The 18411-nt window shown below is 44.8% G+C and overlaps 1 protein-coding gene across 1 annotated transcript; it reads right to left on the reverse strand.

The window, feature by feature from the left end:
* Positions 1-10999: 10999 nt before the first annotated feature.
* On the reverse strand, positions 11000-14667 carry LOC133883907 (protein neprosin-like). The gene is made up of 7 exons (XM_062323309.1): positions 13849-14667; positions 13633-13719; positions 13269-13523; positions 12378-12542; positions 12040-12093; positions 11796-11942; positions 11000-11566 (listed from the first exon to the last, which is right to left on the reverse strand). Exons 1-7 carry the CDS (start codon positions 14068-14070, stop codon positions 11186-11188), a joined length of 1311 nt encoding a protein of 436 aa, XP_062179293.1. The 5' UTR covers positions 14071-14667; the 3' UTR covers positions 11000-11185.
* Between the last annotated feature and the right edge of the window lie 3744 nt (positions 14668-18411).

Below are 18411 nucleotides of genomic sequence, written 5' to 3' on the forward strand. Positions count from 1 at the left end.
CACCTCAACCCGAAAGTTCCGAATTCCACCCGAAAGTTCTGAGTTGAGCAATATTATACCCCTACCCGATGAGTAACCCCTTCATTCCAATCTTTTTATCCTCTCACCTTGGAGAAGCCACCTCTGGTGATTTCAAGGTTCCACCATCAGAATCTCAAGATCTTCGTTCGAGGTATCCCTCCCTAGGTCGGATACTCTAGGCAATCCTTTGAATTGACTCCGGGTTCATTGGTTGTTCCTGAAGGTATACCTAAAGCTCGATCTCCCCGATCTCTCAATGCCATGCTCTAGACTCAATTCCCTTTGGTGAAAATGCTCCATATCTATCATAGAATCATATCTCATAAGGGTTTGCAAATGCATTATATTAATCTTTCATGCCCTAGAATTCTTGCCTGAAATTAGCCAACCTAGAAGTTCTGGGTTGTCCAGCTCCAATTCATCTAAATCTTGTTGTGTAATTCCAATTCATGTTCAATTTTTCCCTTTCTCAAGCATATCATCCATGTCTGTCTCAAGGCAATTCAAGATAGTTTATGAGAAGAATTTTGGTCAAGCTTATCAAAGGAGGACAAAGGCTCATTTTGATCCTCAAGCACAAAGCAATGTACCATCGCAGCCGCCTGCTTCAGAGGGTAGTGGTAGCGGGAGTGGCAGTGGTGGTGGCCATGGTCGTATCCACAAGGTCGCTAGAAAGGTGCGGGCTTCACATTCAAGTAGCATCCGCATTGATGAGACGGTTCAAACCGTCAATGTGCCTTGTGGTGGTGCTTTGTCACCTAGAGGAGGAAGGGGAGAAGCAAGGAGAGGCAAAGGAAAGATAGTTGCATCTGGCTCAAGGGTACAAGATGATGACATAGAAGAGGATGTGGAACAACAACAAGAAAAGACTATTTTGGCACCGTTAAAGCTTCATAGACCCTACCATGCATCTGTGCATTCAAGTCAGTTGGGTAGCGAGGTGGTAGACTATATGAACAAGTCCAGCAAGTGCAAGAAGGAAAGATACTAAAATCCTTTTGAGTATGAGAAGAATTTGGTGGATCATCGGTTTTGGGATGACTTTCAAGCCAATTTTTATGGAACCATGATCCTTAAAAAGAAGAAGCTAGTCACTCCCATGCAATGGATTAATTGGGACTATATGGATAAGAAAGATGATTTCAATCTTCAATGAAGTCATACCCGCTTGTGGGCACAAAAAAGTAAAGAATATCAGGGGTTTGAAGTATGATTGAAGTGATGACGTGATAGCCCAATTCTATGCAACATTCCACTATGATCATGAAGAGAAACAAACAATGCATTGGATAATTAAAGGAGAAAGGTACAAGATCAAGTACAATAATTTTGGTCGCTTGTTTGGATTCGATCTTCGTGAAACTAACAAGACCAAAATTCATGTGGAGCAACAACTTTCCACCGATGAAATAGAATTCATGTGTGATGATCGTGGTGAAGTGATGTATGAAACAACTAAGGGCACGAGTCCATTTTACAAGTATCTCAATGCTTTGTTTAGTGCCACTCTTGCTCTCAAAAGTAGTGATGACACTAATGTTCAAGGAAATATAAGGAACTTGCTTGCTAGGATATCTAATGAGGGTGATCCTTTTAATGTGGTTGATTTCATTTGGGAAGAAATTCACACCACATCCTACATCCCAAGTAAAAGTTGTGCCTACGCTCCTTATATCATGTTTATGATTGAGAAAGTGACCAAGAAAAAATTCTTTAAGGAAGTAAAGCATGAGCCTTTGAGGATTAGGTTGGTGAGCTCCAAATCAATCCCATCTTTGCCACCTTCTCCTCCTATGGTAGCACCTAGAGTAGCAACGATGGAGATAGAGATGAGGACTATGAAGAGGACAACAAGTGATTTCTTTGATCGTACCTTTCTCTTTTCTTTTTGGTGACTTGATGCTAAAGGGGGGAGAGGATATGTCTTTTCTGTTCTGCTATCTGTTCTTCTGTCGAACCAGGAAGTTTTGACCCGGAACTTCCGGGTTATTGCAGTCAAATCTCCTCTCCTTTATCAGTTCAAATCTTTATAATTTCCGATATTGGACATGTAAGGATATTTAATGTAATGGTGTAATGAAATATGTGATGTGCTAGTTGTTGAACTTTAAATTTGTAAGAACTTATTTATGCTAGTGTGAGACTTATGTGGTGCTAAGTATGTGATTTATTGGTGTAATATTGTTTTATTTTTTATTGAGTGATATACCATATCATACGCATCACGATTTCATATATTCACTCACACTCTTTGCACCCCACGAATGCTAAAGATATAGGGGAGCTCTCGCAAAATTCTTTTAAATTTATGTATTTTATGTAAAAATCTAATTTTAATCAATGCACATATTTAGGGGGAGCTCACAATATATTTTAGAATTCAAAATCTTTAATTCAATTATCTTCTATAGGCCTTAATCGTATTGTCATCAATCACCAAAATGAGGAGATTGAAAGTGCATCTAAGCTCCTTAAGTGGGTTTTGGATAATTGATGACAAACGATTAATGGATTAATAAGTTTAATGATGTTATGAACATGTATTAGTCCTATTGAAGATGTTAAAAGGCATTGGCGTCCCTCAAAAAGAAAAGAGAAGCGACACGTGGTTACTCATTAGATTTAAATTGATTTTATTTTTGAATTTGAGTATAGGTATGCCGTACTATCAAGAGGGATGCATATAGATAGTCTTGAAGGTGTCTCAATGCTCATAGTAACATTTTTAACCTGAATATGAGAGACACAAATCACTCCATAAACACCGATTTTTCAAAGTTGCTCTGTGTACCCTGAAGTTTCAGGTGCAACTCGGATGTTCCGGGTAGCTGGAACCTGTGGGTGGAGCTCCGGGTATGGGTGCTCGGTTGGGTGTTTTAATCTAACCCAGAAGTTCTGGGTTGACCCGGAAGTTTCGGGTTACCGAAACCTCCAGATTGGGTTCCGGTCGAGGGTCCTCGGGTTCTTTTCTAGTCTGGACCAGGAAGTTCCATGTTGGTTTGGAACTTCTGGATTCTGTGTTGTGTCCAGATCCTCTGAGTTAGCTTCTGAGTAGGGGTCATATGGTGCTAAGTCTCGTGCCAACCCAGAAGTTCAAGGTTGAACCCAGAAGTTTTGGGTTAGTACAAAAAGCTGCATAACGCTAGTTTTGGGGGGAAGGGTTTAAATACCCCTTCACCCCTCCCTTCTTTTGATGCTAAACAACCAGGAGACAAAAGCCTTTAAAGCCATTCAATAGCTCTCCCCACTCCTTTAGGGCATCAATTCTCGTAAGGATTTGAGAGTTGGGTGTGAGAGCAAGAGATTGAGTGCTAGTGAGCCACATTCAAATCTTTGAGCACTTGAGTTCATTGTCAAGCCAATCGAGCCGCATTTGTTACTCTTGGAGCTTCATCCTCCTTGACGGCTAGGCGTTGCCCAGTGAGCACCCAACATTGTGGAGTGACACATGATGTTTGTGAAGGTCATACTCGCCTCTGCAAGGGAAGAGGACAATCGAGTAAGCCCAAGCTCGATCTTCGTGGTTGCTTGGTGAGGATAAGGGTTGAAAGAGATATGACTCTTTGTGAGCACCTCAACGGAGATGTAGGATCTTTGGATCCGAACTTAGGAAAATAAATTCATGTCTCATTTGCATTCTTGTGTTCATTCTTATTCTAGTTGATTTTTGGGCAATTTGCCTGATCTACGTGTTTGTGAGTTTGTAGTTGTTGGTGTTCTGTTAAAAAACCTCTACACATCCTTTGGAACCTGTGATAACACTTAGAATCACCTAGACTTGCTTAGGTGTTCTTATTTTTCAATTTCATGTTCCAACCAAAATATCCGAGTTGAAGTCCGAACTTTCGAAACCCAGAAGTTCCGGATTGAACCTGGAATATCCAGATTCTGTTAACCTACTGTGAAGTTTTTATATTTTGTAGGAATGCCTATTCACCCCCCCCCCTCTTGTACATTCACTTCTTCATCGTTCAACGGAGGGACAACCTTGCCCCATTCAGGGCTTTTCCAGGGACCGAGAAGCACAACCCGACGAAGGCCTTTCTTGTTCAGTTTGTGGTATGCCCGTCTTGTACTGTTTTGTCATCTCCTCTACGTTACTAACCAATGAACATATTTGTAGTTATTTCTTATTTGATAGGTGGATAACATCCACCCACTGGCAGATGATGAGGATGTCTCCGCCACTCGAAGGCATACCTCATGTGGTTGTTCAGGTGTATCATGTTCACCGAGACCCATAGCAACACAGTCTCTAGGAGCATGATCCCATACGCTAGAGAGGTTGCAGACGTCGATCATGGGAGGTCCTGCAATACAACTAGACTTTTACTGGGCTGCCTATGACATACTGTGGCCTGTGTGACACCTGCATAAAGATGGACGACAACGCTTGCTTCACCATCGGTAGATGTGATCGTACGAGTGCTTCACCATTGGCATGCTTGTTGTAGATTATAGCGCGTACCAGTTCCCTACGGACGGCGTCGATGGCCTGACCATGGGTTCGTTGTGGTGTAAGAGCTCTGAACTTTGCACGTATTTGTTTATTACTTCCTTTTTAGTTTGTCAAACTTAGTTTGGTTGCACAACCGTCTTGGTCTAGTGTGCAGACACACCTCGTATACTCAGACTTTGTTCACCAGTTCGATAAGCTGACGGTGAACGACATCCGCTGGAGGCCATATACGGAGAAGGTACATTGACGTGCTCCGCTTGGACTTTCAGTGCTGTGCTTACGGGACCGCGAGTACTGGCTCATGCGGTGCGCCCTCGTCTGTGACATCTACATCGAGGAGTACTTACCGCATTGCGTGATGTGGTAGTTTGGTAAGTTCTAGACATTTCTTCTCTCAATGGCTAGGATGGTGCCTAGCAACATACACATGTGTGTAACATTTTAATTACCTTTTCATTTGAGACACTACAACACTTTTTTTCATTTGCTTATGTTTTTGCAGGTTGACGCGCAATGGGCTCATAGCATGACCATGTTTGCGACTTGTGTGCAGATGTGGGTTGACAAATGGGACCATGCTGTCAACAACGTTGTGATGAGGATCGACCGCACTCTAAGGAGGCGTACATGGAGTTCTTGTACTGGTTCGTGGCACGAACGTGCACACGGGTCATGTACACACCAGCTGAGCTTCCGCGGCATGTGTCAAAACATTCACGACACGTATCTGACACACAGGGACCAGGCGCGTTCGCTTGAGGTACGTACAATACTATACAACTCCTCATGTACTACACTTGTTGGTACAAAAAAATTGTGTAATAAATGAAACTTTTATTTGCATAGGGATATTCTACACCAGGTTGAGATCAAGGTACGGGCGACCAAGGTCTGAATCGACGGTAGCCTCGAGGTCCCTAGGGTCGAGGTGAGCGTGATGTTAGGCTGGATTATCTGGTAGGTGAACAAGGTCTTCAGGTCGCTCATCTGCATGTCATCCTCAAATGTTGCGACGAGAGCACGAGCGTTGGTTCCTCTCCTGGCATGCTAGTCTGCCATGTTCACTGAGCCGTCACACCCACTAGTATGCCTGACCTTCGTCGCTGAGCCATCGATGTTGTATTCCAACCTAACTTCTGATCCCTACTACGCCGGAGCCTCAGCAAGGTAGTACTTCTCCGGGGCCACTTATCCACACTACAGTGGTGCCTGATCTGGGCATTCTTTTTCCAGTGCTGGTGAACCCCGCTACGGCGTCACAATGTCCAAGTCAGCCTTCACCAGTGCCAGTGACCACTTCCTCTGCGGACCTGGGTCCTTTGAGTTCTCGCGTCCCTGGCTCAGGTACGACACTCGCGTCATGAATAACCAATTATTACGTATGTTACACTTTACCGGTGCTAACGTGTTTTCTTCATTGTTCCATGTGCAGAGATCTATAATCTCAGGGATATAGAGGTGTATGGTAGCTACATGGAGTTGCTTACCAGGGAAGGTAGTTAGGTCCTTGGGTACTCGTACAGCTTCGAACAGAGTGATGAGATTGGTACATCACAGTTACTTGGCATGTCACTTACGGGGACACAACCCTCCCAAGATGACTACACCACTCCACCGCTCGCAGCACAGCCTACGCGGACGATCGTTCTACCAAACCCACTTATATACTCAACTAACCAGGTGAGAGCATAGAGGCGCAAGGTCCCGAGGGCGGATGTAACCAGGGGATCGTCCCTAAGAGGAGGTGTAACCTATAGGCTACCATGTTATAGTTAGTTTCATGGTGTTATGTTATTGTCGGTGTTATTGTACTATGTTAATGTCAGTGTAATGGTACTTTCTTTATGCTACCATGTTATATTAGTGTCATAATATCTTTCTTGTACCGTATTTTTGTTTTGTGATTCTATTCGGACCATAGAGTCATACCACGAGCATTCTATAACAATAATAATAAACACATCAACCGAACGTACAATGACATATACGATACTCCTAGTGGTGTACCAGAGTTTTGTCTAACATACCTTAGGGAATGTAAAAGGATGAAATTGATGGCGATACACAAATTACAAAGCCTACCTTACAGTGATTCTAATTGTAATGACTTAGAATGAACTGCAAGGAGGCTCCTGAGTCGTAATAATCTCCAACATCGTATTGAGCTGACGGAGGAGGAGGAGGAGCATCCCTATTGTGGCATGGGCAGGTGCACCATGGATCGATGCATACAAAAGGGTCCTCTAGGTGTATTACAGGAAGACTTGGCATATTCTCCACCTCCCACTGCAAGTCAAAGATTTGGTCTTGCAGATGGTTGACATAATCTTGGATATGCTATAGAACAGGACGATCGACCCATCTCGTGTATTGGCAGTTGTCGGGTTCATCGTTTGAGGCCTGCAGAAATATGAGGTCATAATGTATAATGTTTTCAAAAAATGATATTGATGGTCATGGTGATATAGTTCTCACCCTAGCAAGAGGACATCAATAGAATCGACGCCCCCCATTAATGTTCCCATCATACATCTAAATGACACAATCGTAGCCATGGGAGAAATTTGAGCAACGGCTCATTCGGGTGCTTGAAAATCCTTAGATGACTTAGAGGACTAAAATCACTTATATCCTGCAAAAGGAAGTTGTAGAGAGGCTCCTCATGCTCAGTTGGACCAAACAAACTCTCCCATCTCACCATTAGCCTCCCTGCCCCTTCTTCCACGCCCCCTCCCACCTTACCCTCCATTGATTGTTGTGGCTTCAGTTGATATAAATAGCATTTTAGAAGTAGCATTTTTAGTTGATATAACCACACCTCACTGCAGAATCAACTGCTTGCCAGAACCGATTTTCGTGGACTTAGTCCATGCACCAACATGAATCCGATGTATAAATAGATGATCTCCTACCTACATGTAGAACCAAACCACTAGCCTCAACCTCCACAACTCCGACGAAAATGACGTCAGGTCATTTCCCCAAGAAATACATGTCGGATACTACGCTTGATAGGGTCGAAGTGCCCATGTGCGCTAGTGTGGAGACATTTGTAGGATCATGAAGTCCTCTGAGTTCTTCTACACCTACGGAAGGAGGTTCTTCATATACCGCAACTACGAGTACGATTCACCCTAGGGAAGCACCAATGTTGACTCTCACCGCCAGGTAATAACTTCTTGCCAAATTATTCTAAAACCAATTAAGATTTATCACTTAACATTTTGGTCTTCATTATAGTTGTTGTCACCACTATGTGACTTCTTACAGTGGCTAGAATTGAGCAGTCGGAAGCAGATGTGTTCTTGCTTCACACTAAGCACCGCGTTGCTTAGAGACGCTTCTATGAAATGGAAGCCGATGAGAAGAGAGAGGCTACGTGCAAGCGCATTTAGGAGGAGTAGCAGAAGATGAGGAAGGCCTATGAGGCAGAGAGGGAGAGGAAGCGTGAGAGGGTACATCGACGTGTGATGCAGGACTCGAAGCGGCGAGGAAGGGAAAATACCCATGTTACACTCATTAGATCAGATGCTGTAATCCTGTTGTTTACATTCTCTAAGCATGCTAGGTTTAGAAACAACACTTATTTAGGTTATAATGATCGTGTATCGTACATACCAACGTCCGTATATGTCCCAGCTCCTATTAAAATCACCGTATTTAACTTTCCATTTTCGTCATATTCAAGTATCCAAAATATTGCACAAACATTTAATGGCACTAAATGATTCAATAACAACAAAATTACAGCACACAAACGTCTTTTTTTTTTTGCTACAAATTAAATTAATTCGACCAAAGCAATGTATCACCCATTCATTGGGCGACACCTTGATGTCGCCCTATCAATAGGGGAGACAAAGGTATCACCCGTTCACCAGGTGATATAAAGGTCTCGCCCGATGAACGGGTGACACGTGTCATGTCATCGATTTTTTTTTTATTCCCTGACAGTCAGGGCTCACAAGGTGTCGCCAGTTCAGCGGTCGACACCATGATCTTGCTCGATGAACGGGCATCGGGCGACGGTAGCCTATTGTTACAATTTTTTTAAATAGCCGTGTAATTTTGCATATATTAAAAATATATATAAAAATATTCCAGACGTGAGCTTGGGAGCACTTGGGCTGCTGAGGCATCACAGGCAGCAAGTGTCTTCTGGACCTCAGCAGGTGTGGACGTCAGCAGGTATCTCTTTCCAGGCAAGTGGACAAAGATTGCGAAATACTGGACTGGAGCAGGAGCGGATCATGAATTATAGTCTTTTTGTTGGTGTTCACTTCAAGGACAGATGCAAATATATGCTCACAACATAGAAAGCAAGGAGTTGGAGAGGAGACAGTCAAACAGAAAGTTGTCAAAACTTGATTGGGAAATTGTTGCAGAAAATCCAGATCGGCAATGTTGTTGTGAAGTCAAACATAATGTTGCCTTGCTGGTTTAGGGTTTAAGATTGCCAAGTTGTAAAGTGTAGCAAGTTGTGGTAAATTATGGCAGGAATTCTGTTTGGCAATGTCGTTATAAAGTTACACAGAATGTTGTCACGCTGGTGACTATGATTTTGATATACTGCGATGCCAGTAAAAATTATGTTGTCAATATACATCACGAGAATTCTGTTGTCATTCATTCTCCTCAAGATTCCTTGATTCAATATAAATTGTGGCGTACTCTGATTGGTATTCAATTTAAATTGTGTTGTCAATTTGAGTGACTATACATAACAGTGACTCTATATTTGTGTGAACAATTATCATGTCTGAGCAAACAAGATGTACATTATGGTAAACTGAGAATTCTCATAATTTTGCATAAATAGAGCAAGTTGATATAGTTAGTTCAACAGGTGTGAACAAACATCATGTCTGAGAATTCTCATATTGTGAAATATATATAGAATTTAGCGTTGATATAACTAGTTCAAAGTTTAATACATCAAAAAGAGAAATCCTATGGTAGTTATGTATTTGCCACTAGCTTCAAAGAGAAATCTAGGGCTGTAGCACAGCTAGCTAGGTCGGGACCACTGGGGCGCAGTCCGTGCCTTGCCCGTACACGTAGTCCAACGTCCTCCGCAGCGCTGCGTCAGCCACGTCTGGTTAGCACACGTTGGACATCGTCAATCCCGTCGCCATCCAGGTCATCACCACCGAGCCCATCGCCATCTAGGTCATCGCCGTGCAGGCCGTCTTGGTCGAGGTCATCGCCGGAGCGCCGCAGTCGAGGCCGTGGCTGAATCACCACGCCACCTCGGGAGCTCTACGGTCGTGCGAAGCACGCTACAGGTGGAAGGAGAAGGACAAAGTTGCGGCATATTGTATACGCGCGCCGGGGTTATATGTGAAAAGTACACGGTGGGAAGGTGGGATAATTTTGGAGCATTGGATGTGGATCCGATGGTTGATGACCAAAGTTTGCACGATTGCAGCGTGAAGTCGCTTTGCACAGAAAATTTTGCCTATACTAGTTCTTGTAAATTTTTGAAATGATCACAACTCTTTTATTTGCTATTTGTTTTCGATTCTATTAACACCGTTGTGTTCCTTACGACGAGTCTACAAAATAAGATCCTATTGCGTATATTATAGAGATATTTCATATGTATTGACAACCTATATGTAACAGTACTAGCAACTTATGGGTAAATTGTTACCAGACATACAACATATTTCGTCTGATCCCTTATATAAATCCATCTAGCTTCTCTCACAATGCATCAAATATAAGTCCATCAACAACTCCACTATATCTTTTTACCTCTACTATCAAGTTTTGCCTCTGTATAATTGCACCTAATCAATGGAGTAAACAAGTCAACTATCGTAATAATGACAATGACAGAAAGGCAATAGGATCTTTGCTCATTTACCTTAATAAGGTCTCTGCATAAGTTGCTACGTAGTCTCTACATAAATTGCTACATATTCTCACTAGCAGCTTGGTCTTTCACATAACTTGATACTCATGTTCGACAAAAGTTGCTCTTAGCAACCACAAAATCTACTAACAATAACTTATACAACAATTTTAGTAAAATTTTTTAGCAACTTTTGTGAGTACATGGTAGCAACTTATTTGAATATTTCAATAGAAAATTTACACATAAGTTGCTACTACACAAAAAGACTAGTACCCAATCAAACATACAACTTGGGTGATCATATCCCTAAAAACATGGATAGCTATAACCCATCTAATCTTATCCTCCAACCAAACATACGCTACAACGCAAGCACACATCATACGCACTAACATTGCCCATCAGACCACTACCGAACTGACCAACACATCACAACTCAAAATGTGCAAAAGTCACAAGACATAAAAACTTGGACACGTTCTTGTTGCCACAAGTTGTACAGGTGGACCATTGGAAGCAAGAGTTTCGCAAAATTTTGAAAGAAGTAGTTTAATTCCTGCGGAAATGGAGAAAATCCAACGCTGCGTTATTGCGTACAAGTTCATTATATGCGTCAAATTCATCGGCTCCAGCACCATAGAATAAAGATAGAGAACAGATAGAGAGCCATCAAGAACCATATATTCATATAATCATATGCATGCAGAGAATAGAACCAAAAAAAATAAAATCAAAGCTTTGATTTGTTATATATATAGCGCGGAGTATTTGCTGGAATGAGCCTCTGTTGTTTGTGCTTGGGTGCGCACGTAACGTAACACCCGTTCCGTTCCGTTTCTAGCTAGCTACGGGCACCTTGCGTTCCTGCCGGGCCCGCCGTAGTAGAAGTAGGCGCCCCAGGCGCCGCCGCTGCCGCCGGCGATGTCGTAGCATCCCGGCCGGTCGGCTTTGAGCCGGAGCCCGGCGGCCGGGACGAGGCTGTTGTCCCAGTCGACGACCTGCGCGTTGCGGAAGTAGGCCGCGCGGGCGTAGCCCTCGCCCGGGAAGCGGCCGCTGCCCATCTGCGTGGTCGTGTGCGGCGCGCCGGGCGGCCGCGCGTTCACCACCTCGCCGCCGAACTGCACCATGTCGGCGCGCGCGCCCAGGTGGGTGAACAGCGACGACGGCCAGTACCCCACCAGCGCGCCCGAGCCCAGCTGCAGCCACCAGTGGCCCTGCTTCGGGTCCTGCATGCATAATTGCATATGCATGTCAAACTGTCAGTCGCTTGGTATTTCCATTTCTTGGAAATCATTCTCGATTGCTTGCTGGCTCAAATCTTTCATTCTAATACACCCATTGTTCAATCTATCTATAACTGTTAAACAAATACTGTTACATATAAGTCCAAGTGATCAGCATGTCGCAATCGCAAGTGCAGTCAGTTGATGAACAAGAGCAACCGTACATCCGTACCTTCCATATGAGGATGGTGATGTCGAACTGCCGGCCATTGTACGCCGAGATGGGCGAGATGGCTGCTCCAATGGCGATCCGGTTGCTTGTCTGCACGAAGCCCGAGCAATGCAGGTTGTAGCAACCGGTCTCCTGGTACGCATCGTTCTGCATCACATTTGCAACGGGGTCAACAACGTTTATGTGTCCAACACTGGAACAGAGGAAATGGGTGGCTACGATTTCTGAAGAGCAGAGAGCTTACCGTCCAGTATGTGAAGAACCTTGGGCTCTTGTCCCCGTACAACCGAGGGCTTACCTGAAAAGAAACGGGAGATTTTTTTTTTAATTATTGATGCTGCTGATCTGAGATGAGGGACGGGATAAATTTGATGCTAATTGTTTGTAAATTTCAACGGTCAGTCAAAGATTAGCGCTAATCAAACTTTATCCATGTGAAAAAAGATTAACGTTAGCAGTAAAAGCTGGGCTGATCTTAACCTGAACATTCGTACATTGCACAGCCATGCAGATCGCACTAGTTGTCAGAAATGCATAGTCTCAGGGGGAGAGAAAAAAGAAATCCGTGAAGAGTAGACAGACCTGCCACCCAGCTTCGACGGTGTTGAGGTCGTGGCCGAAGGCGCCGGAGATGACCCAGATCTGCGAGAGGCTGAACTCCGCCGGCGACGCCACCTGCGCCGGCCAAACGTTCAGGCTCGCCTTCGCGCCGTAGAAATGGGCCCCCGACACGTACCCCACCGCGTGCTGCACGACACCACCGAAGCTGCTTTGTTACTAGCTCGCGACGTGTGCCGACACAGACATTCCCACCCACCCGGATGGCCGAATCGGAAGGAACGAAATTATACGAGACAAAGATTTTTATAAGATTCTAATCTATAATATTTTTTTATTTAATAGCTGATACGTACAACCGAGAGAAAAAAAAGAGATATATAACAGACATAAAAGAAGATCTTTCTGTAAGATCGAATCTCGTAGAATTTTCTTTTGAACTAGAGTGCTAGTCCTAGATGCTAAATGTGATGTCACCACTAATACATAGGATCTAATGAGACTTGGCTCTTTATATTAATAATAACATCATCCTATGCAGTTAGGTTAGATGTACGCGTCCGTCTAGATCAGCTTAAGTGCCTATTTCATTCTTTGAGTACTATTTTTTCTTTTCTTTTATTTTTGAGAAAATGTGCATGTGGTATGTTTCAATGTTTGTTATACTTGCAGTACACTTGCTGAACTGAAATCAATGAGCATCCAGCACAATGTACTGCACCCTTTGTCTGTGCAATCTGTACCGGTGTCGAGGTTATCAAGTTCAAGCTAGATGATTGGATGAAGCACAAAATCGTGCGATTATCGGTGCCATTTATTTTTTTCTTCTGAACCTTGCAAATGTGGTGGTTTTCTACTTTCTTCAGATAATTTCTTGAGCTACTGAGACGAGTGTGGCCCGCCGATGTGACTGACCTCATGGCCGCCGCCGGTGGAGTCTCGCCGCGCGAAGCCACCACCGCGGGCCTTCATCCCGAACCGCCCGACGGAGCTGGCCCTCAGCAAATCATCCTCCGTTGTCCGCACCACCGGTATGGACCCCTCCGGGCAAGACTCGCCGGAGCGCCACCACGCCTGCGGCAGGCCCTGCTCCCCGTCGTCTGCCGCCTCCGCCGCCGCATCAGCATCGCCATGCACAGCAGTAATCCTTGGCCGCTCAGTAGGCGCATCCTGCAGGTGACGCACACCAACATCACCGATCAGCTCGATGCAAGAACAAGCTGCGCATTGCACATTTCAGAATCGAGACAGGTGGGCGCTGATCATGTGTGTCAGTTACCTCTGGCTTCTGCCCTCTCAGCTTGGGATGCTCAAATGCGGGCTGCAGGTGAGAGGGCACGCAGTCTATGACATCGCCGTCCGGACTCTGCAAATCAAATCACCAAATAAGCAAGAACACCAACAAGATCAATTATCTGCCAAGAAAGAAATGCAGCAATGCGAGCGAACAAGAAACCAGCTGGTGCCATCACCATGTGGAAGAAAGAATGCATGCCTGGATCGTCTTGACGGAGGCATTCATCATCTTGTCCAGATGGGCCTTAATCCTCTGGAACCTGAGCAGCTCCTCGCCCGAGCGGAATGCCACCCGTGTGCCATTGCTGCCGCCTCCGGCCGAGGCCAAGGCGGGGAAGGAGGAGAAGGAGACGAGGAGTAGGAAGGAAACAAATGTGACAATGATTGAGATGATTCTCCTGATGCAAATACGAGAAGCCATCAGGGTGGGATTTCTTTTGGAGCCGCCTGAATTTTGTATTAGGATCTGAAGTAGTAGCGGCTGCTTGTGCTGCTGCTTGCTCTTCTAGAGTTGTCTGTGTGCGCATATCGAAGTGCTTGTCTAGTTGCTCTCCAGCTTCTTGAGGAGGCAGGCCACCTGAACAATATGAAGATTAAAGTCTCGTTTGTTTTCTGCTTCTAATTTTATCTTTGTTACTGTTAAAAGCTAAAAGCTAAAATAAATAGAGTTACAGTGAAGTGTCTTCTGAAGAAATTAGAAGTCTGCTTCTGATTAAAATGAATTAAAACTGAGAAACTCGTTTAGAGATGTTTTTCGAAGAAGTTAAAAATTTATTGTAGAAATCAATATCCTATTTTCAAAAATAGCTTTTCAAAAAAGAAACAATATGAAGATTAAATACATTCGAAGACTACATGGCTTCAGAAAAGAAACAACATGAAGATTAAATACACTCTACGACTACATGACACTGATAAAGCTAGTAGCAAGAAGCAAGAAAAGAAACTTGCTCAAAAAAAGGAAGAAAAAAAAACTGCCGGTGGTGGTTGGTGCAGCTTGAGCTCTTTGCTCGTCAGAGCTCACCAACCTTCGCACCTTTTTCCTCGAGGAGCAGTATATAATTGTCTTGAAATGAGCACCCCACATAGTCATGCTTCCATCATTTTACTAATACTCCTATAGTCCTATATGCTGTTCATGTCCCCCTACCCCCCTCCCCCTTCTCTCTCTCTCTCTCTCTCTCTCTCTCCAATCCTAATCCATTTGTGCCCTTTGGTCTTTCATCTTGATGGGCGTCAGTGGTGGCACTCAGTAACTTTCAGAGCACGAGCTGTGGGTCTACATGGGTATTGTGAGGTGTGCATTGCAGTAGCCGAGGCTGAGGTGAAGCTTTCCAATTGCTGGCCTCCATGTGCCAAGGAATTTAGGCATTTGTAGAGGGTCAGCATTTGCAGCAATGCATTCCTAAGGGTCGAATACAGATACGCAGAAAGCTACAATTCCACTTCCTCGCAGTGCCCCCTGCATGCTTTTTACTGGATGCAATGCTTCGTTCAGTTTAATCCAAGAAGCAACGGCACGGTGCGGTGCACTGCATAATCTTACTGACAGACATTGCTTTTACCTGACAGTTGATTCACAGTTGTGGTGACTAGTGAGCTGACTGAGGCCCCTGGTTGTGGCTATGCATCCTCCTGTAGTTTTGTTTGTTCCTTTCCTAGTCACCAGTGACTCTTATTTCACCCGGCCTTTTCTGATTGGAAGTAACAAGATGGCCAGCATCCTGAATCGACTCACCAAGTTACCTCTGTCCTGAAAATTCAAACGCTCGCCGACAGGTGGGCCATCACGCAACACTGTCAATAAACTGTCAAACAAAATGTCTGTTAGTTTAATATCCACAATGTGAAAAGAATGTTAATTGGTTTGGTAAACACTGCTATTACTAGCATCTAGACTGTAAAGACAGTAAGCATATTACCAGCCAGTATGCACATGTTGGCCATCCCAGAATCATTCTTTAATCTTTATATTTTCTATGGTTTGTTTCTCCCTTCTCCTTTTCCCCTTTCCAATCATCATAAAAAGTAAGATTTCCATCAACTACCGAACCATGCTACCTGCAGATGCACATAACCTCTATTGTTAGTTGATCCACTGCAAGCAAGACACTGTGGAATGTTCAATACCACAATCATTAGTGCCTTGATCATAACTGGGTGAGGCCTTATGACACTCATTCATGAGCTTGATTGGACCTTGACTGCAAAAGGAAAAGGCAGCTAAAACCATTGCAAGCAAGAGCATGAGCACTCTCCAGTCTGCACCACCACCAATCAAGCTTTGCCATTGCTGCAGTGCATCCTCCCCTATACCTACGTCCAGGGCCACACACAGTCAGTGCTGCCTTTTTGGTTTTGGACAGAGTGTGGTCTGGAGAAAGATATCTCAGTGGTAGGGACGTGAGCCTACCAACAAGACACAAGACAGATCAAAAGAATGGATTCAGATTTTCGTGTGTTTTCCTGCATCCAATTCATCCATCCCTTCACTGATCCTTTAAAAAAGACTACACATTCTTCTTTTGATGATCAAATTGGATGCCTGTCGTTGCCTGCATGGCGTGAATTGGTTTCTGTCGATCCAAGGCTATTTTTGAATCAATAGCTGTCTTGTCCTTTGATTTAACCCCATTTATCAAGATATTCATGTCAAAGAAATTGAAGTAATCAATTCGCCAAAAAAATAAATTGAAGTAATCTGTTTAAGCTATTGTTTTTCCCAAGTTTTCCGCAGAACATGTTTGGCCTATTGCTTTCCAAGTCTCTCCAGAAACTTGCTGTCAGGGCCTCAGGGGGCATAGAAGTTGGAGCCGGTAAAAGTTTTCTGCAGAAGGACGCACCACCGTTGCTGCCGGAGGAGCCCTGGCCGCCGGTGCCGGAGTTGGAGCCGCCTGGACCTCCGCCACTGCTAGCACCACTACCACTGACGGTGGGGTCACGAGGGGAAGACGGCACGGTGGCAGCAAGGACGGTCGACCAGGACCCCGGCTTGGTCGACATGGTGAGCTCCTTGAGCAACAAATCAGAGCGTATGTCGATGAATGATGGGAACGGCTCTTGATGCAGGAGAACTTGTCGTTGAAACCGCGAAGAATAGAGAGGGCGAGCATGCGCTCAAGGACCAGCTCGCCCAAATCTTCGAGCGCATCAACCACACCCTTGATCTTGCGACAATAGTCGAAGGTCAAGAGATCACCTTGCACGAACCTTCGGAACTAGGTGTCGAGGTAGAGCAGACGTGTCTCCTTGTTACCGATGAACTGCTATTAGGTCTGTCCAAATAAGGACTGTAGACATGGGCGTCATGATGACCTCGAGCAATTTAGGGGACATGGTGCCATATATAGAGCCACGACAACACCGTGCAATCCAAGTGCTTCTAGTTCGCCTCATCGGAAGCGTCGTCATTAGAGAGGACGTGATCGGCGAGATCATACTTGGCAAGGGTGTTGAGGAAGAGGTCGTGTCACTTACTGTACTTCGGAGATGCGAGGTTGAGGATGATCGGAATCAACACTTTGATGTTGAGGATGGCGACGGCCTGCGCGTGCTGTGCAGCGGTGGCAGCCTGGGCCTGGGCGTTGGTGAGGGTGAGCAGACGCGCCTCTACATCCTGACGTGCGGCAATGTTGGCCACTAGGTGGGCGATAGCGAGGCGTGCCTCTTCTGCACGACGAGCATCGTCACCGTTGGTGACCATTGGCGACGGCGATGCTAGGGCTAAAGGGGCGGAAGTGGGGTGGCATGAGCGAACCAAATTCATGATACTGTGATAGCGAGATAATCACAATACATTAAACGGTGGTATACACGTTACATATATATAGTCAGATTTAGTACCAAATCAACCAACACGATTTATGGAATAATACCGATGAGATAAGCATGATATACAGCGGTAATCATGGAAGTCCTAACAGATAGGGAACAGAATCAAAACAAATAAAAACTGTCTAACAAAAAGAACACCTTCTGTTAATGCTTTCAATCATGCTGTAAAAAAAGGGGGACAGATCCTCCAGGGTTCGTTCACGTCAATGTCAGAAATGCCACTAGAAAAAGATAATAAGCTTTTCTGAACTTTATGCATCACAAAGAAACAACTGCCATCAGATGCACTGACAAGTGTCATCAACAGACTGCAGTCTTCAAGGCCTGTTTGCAAAGCTCTGTAACTTGGAAGATCAGCTTGCAAAGCTCAGGACAAAGGCTTGGAAAAGAACACACGGCCACAAACCACATCGAAAACATTCTTTCTCACTCCAAGGCTGAAACAGTTTGAACAATCTGCAGATCATGAACGGGAGAACATAGTGATACGTGACAGCCTAATTTTCCCCTCCCTCTCTCTCTCAGTTGAACCGGACCCACATGTCAGAGTCGCCCATAACCTCCCGAATCCCCTTCCTTTTCTGTAGCACTGGTCACCTGTTCTTGAATCCCACCAAGCCCGCATGCCTTGAATCGTCAATTGACATCGGAAAGGAAACTGGCGATCAAGGAGTGACGACAGACTTCATTTCCACAAAGATCTCAGGAGAGAAACAAGGAAACCGAAGCCAGTTTTTCCATCCATCATTAAAGCCCCGGCCGAATCGATCTCACCCTCCCGTGTGTATATAGCCACCTAACCCCCTTCTCGAGCTCCTCTTCGCTCCACCACGCTCAAACCCTATCTTCTCGTCGCGAATCCGCTGCCAGAGAGCTCCTTCAACGCTGCCGCGCCATTGCCAAAGTCCGCCATCGTCACCATGTCGCT

Source organism: Phragmites australis, chromosome 11, assembly GCF_958298935.1.
Source record: "Phragmites australis chromosome 11, lpPhrAust1.1, whole genome shotgun sequence".
Lineage (NCBI taxonomy): Eukaryota > Viridiplantae > Streptophyta > Magnoliopsida > Poales > Poaceae > Phragmites > Phragmites australis.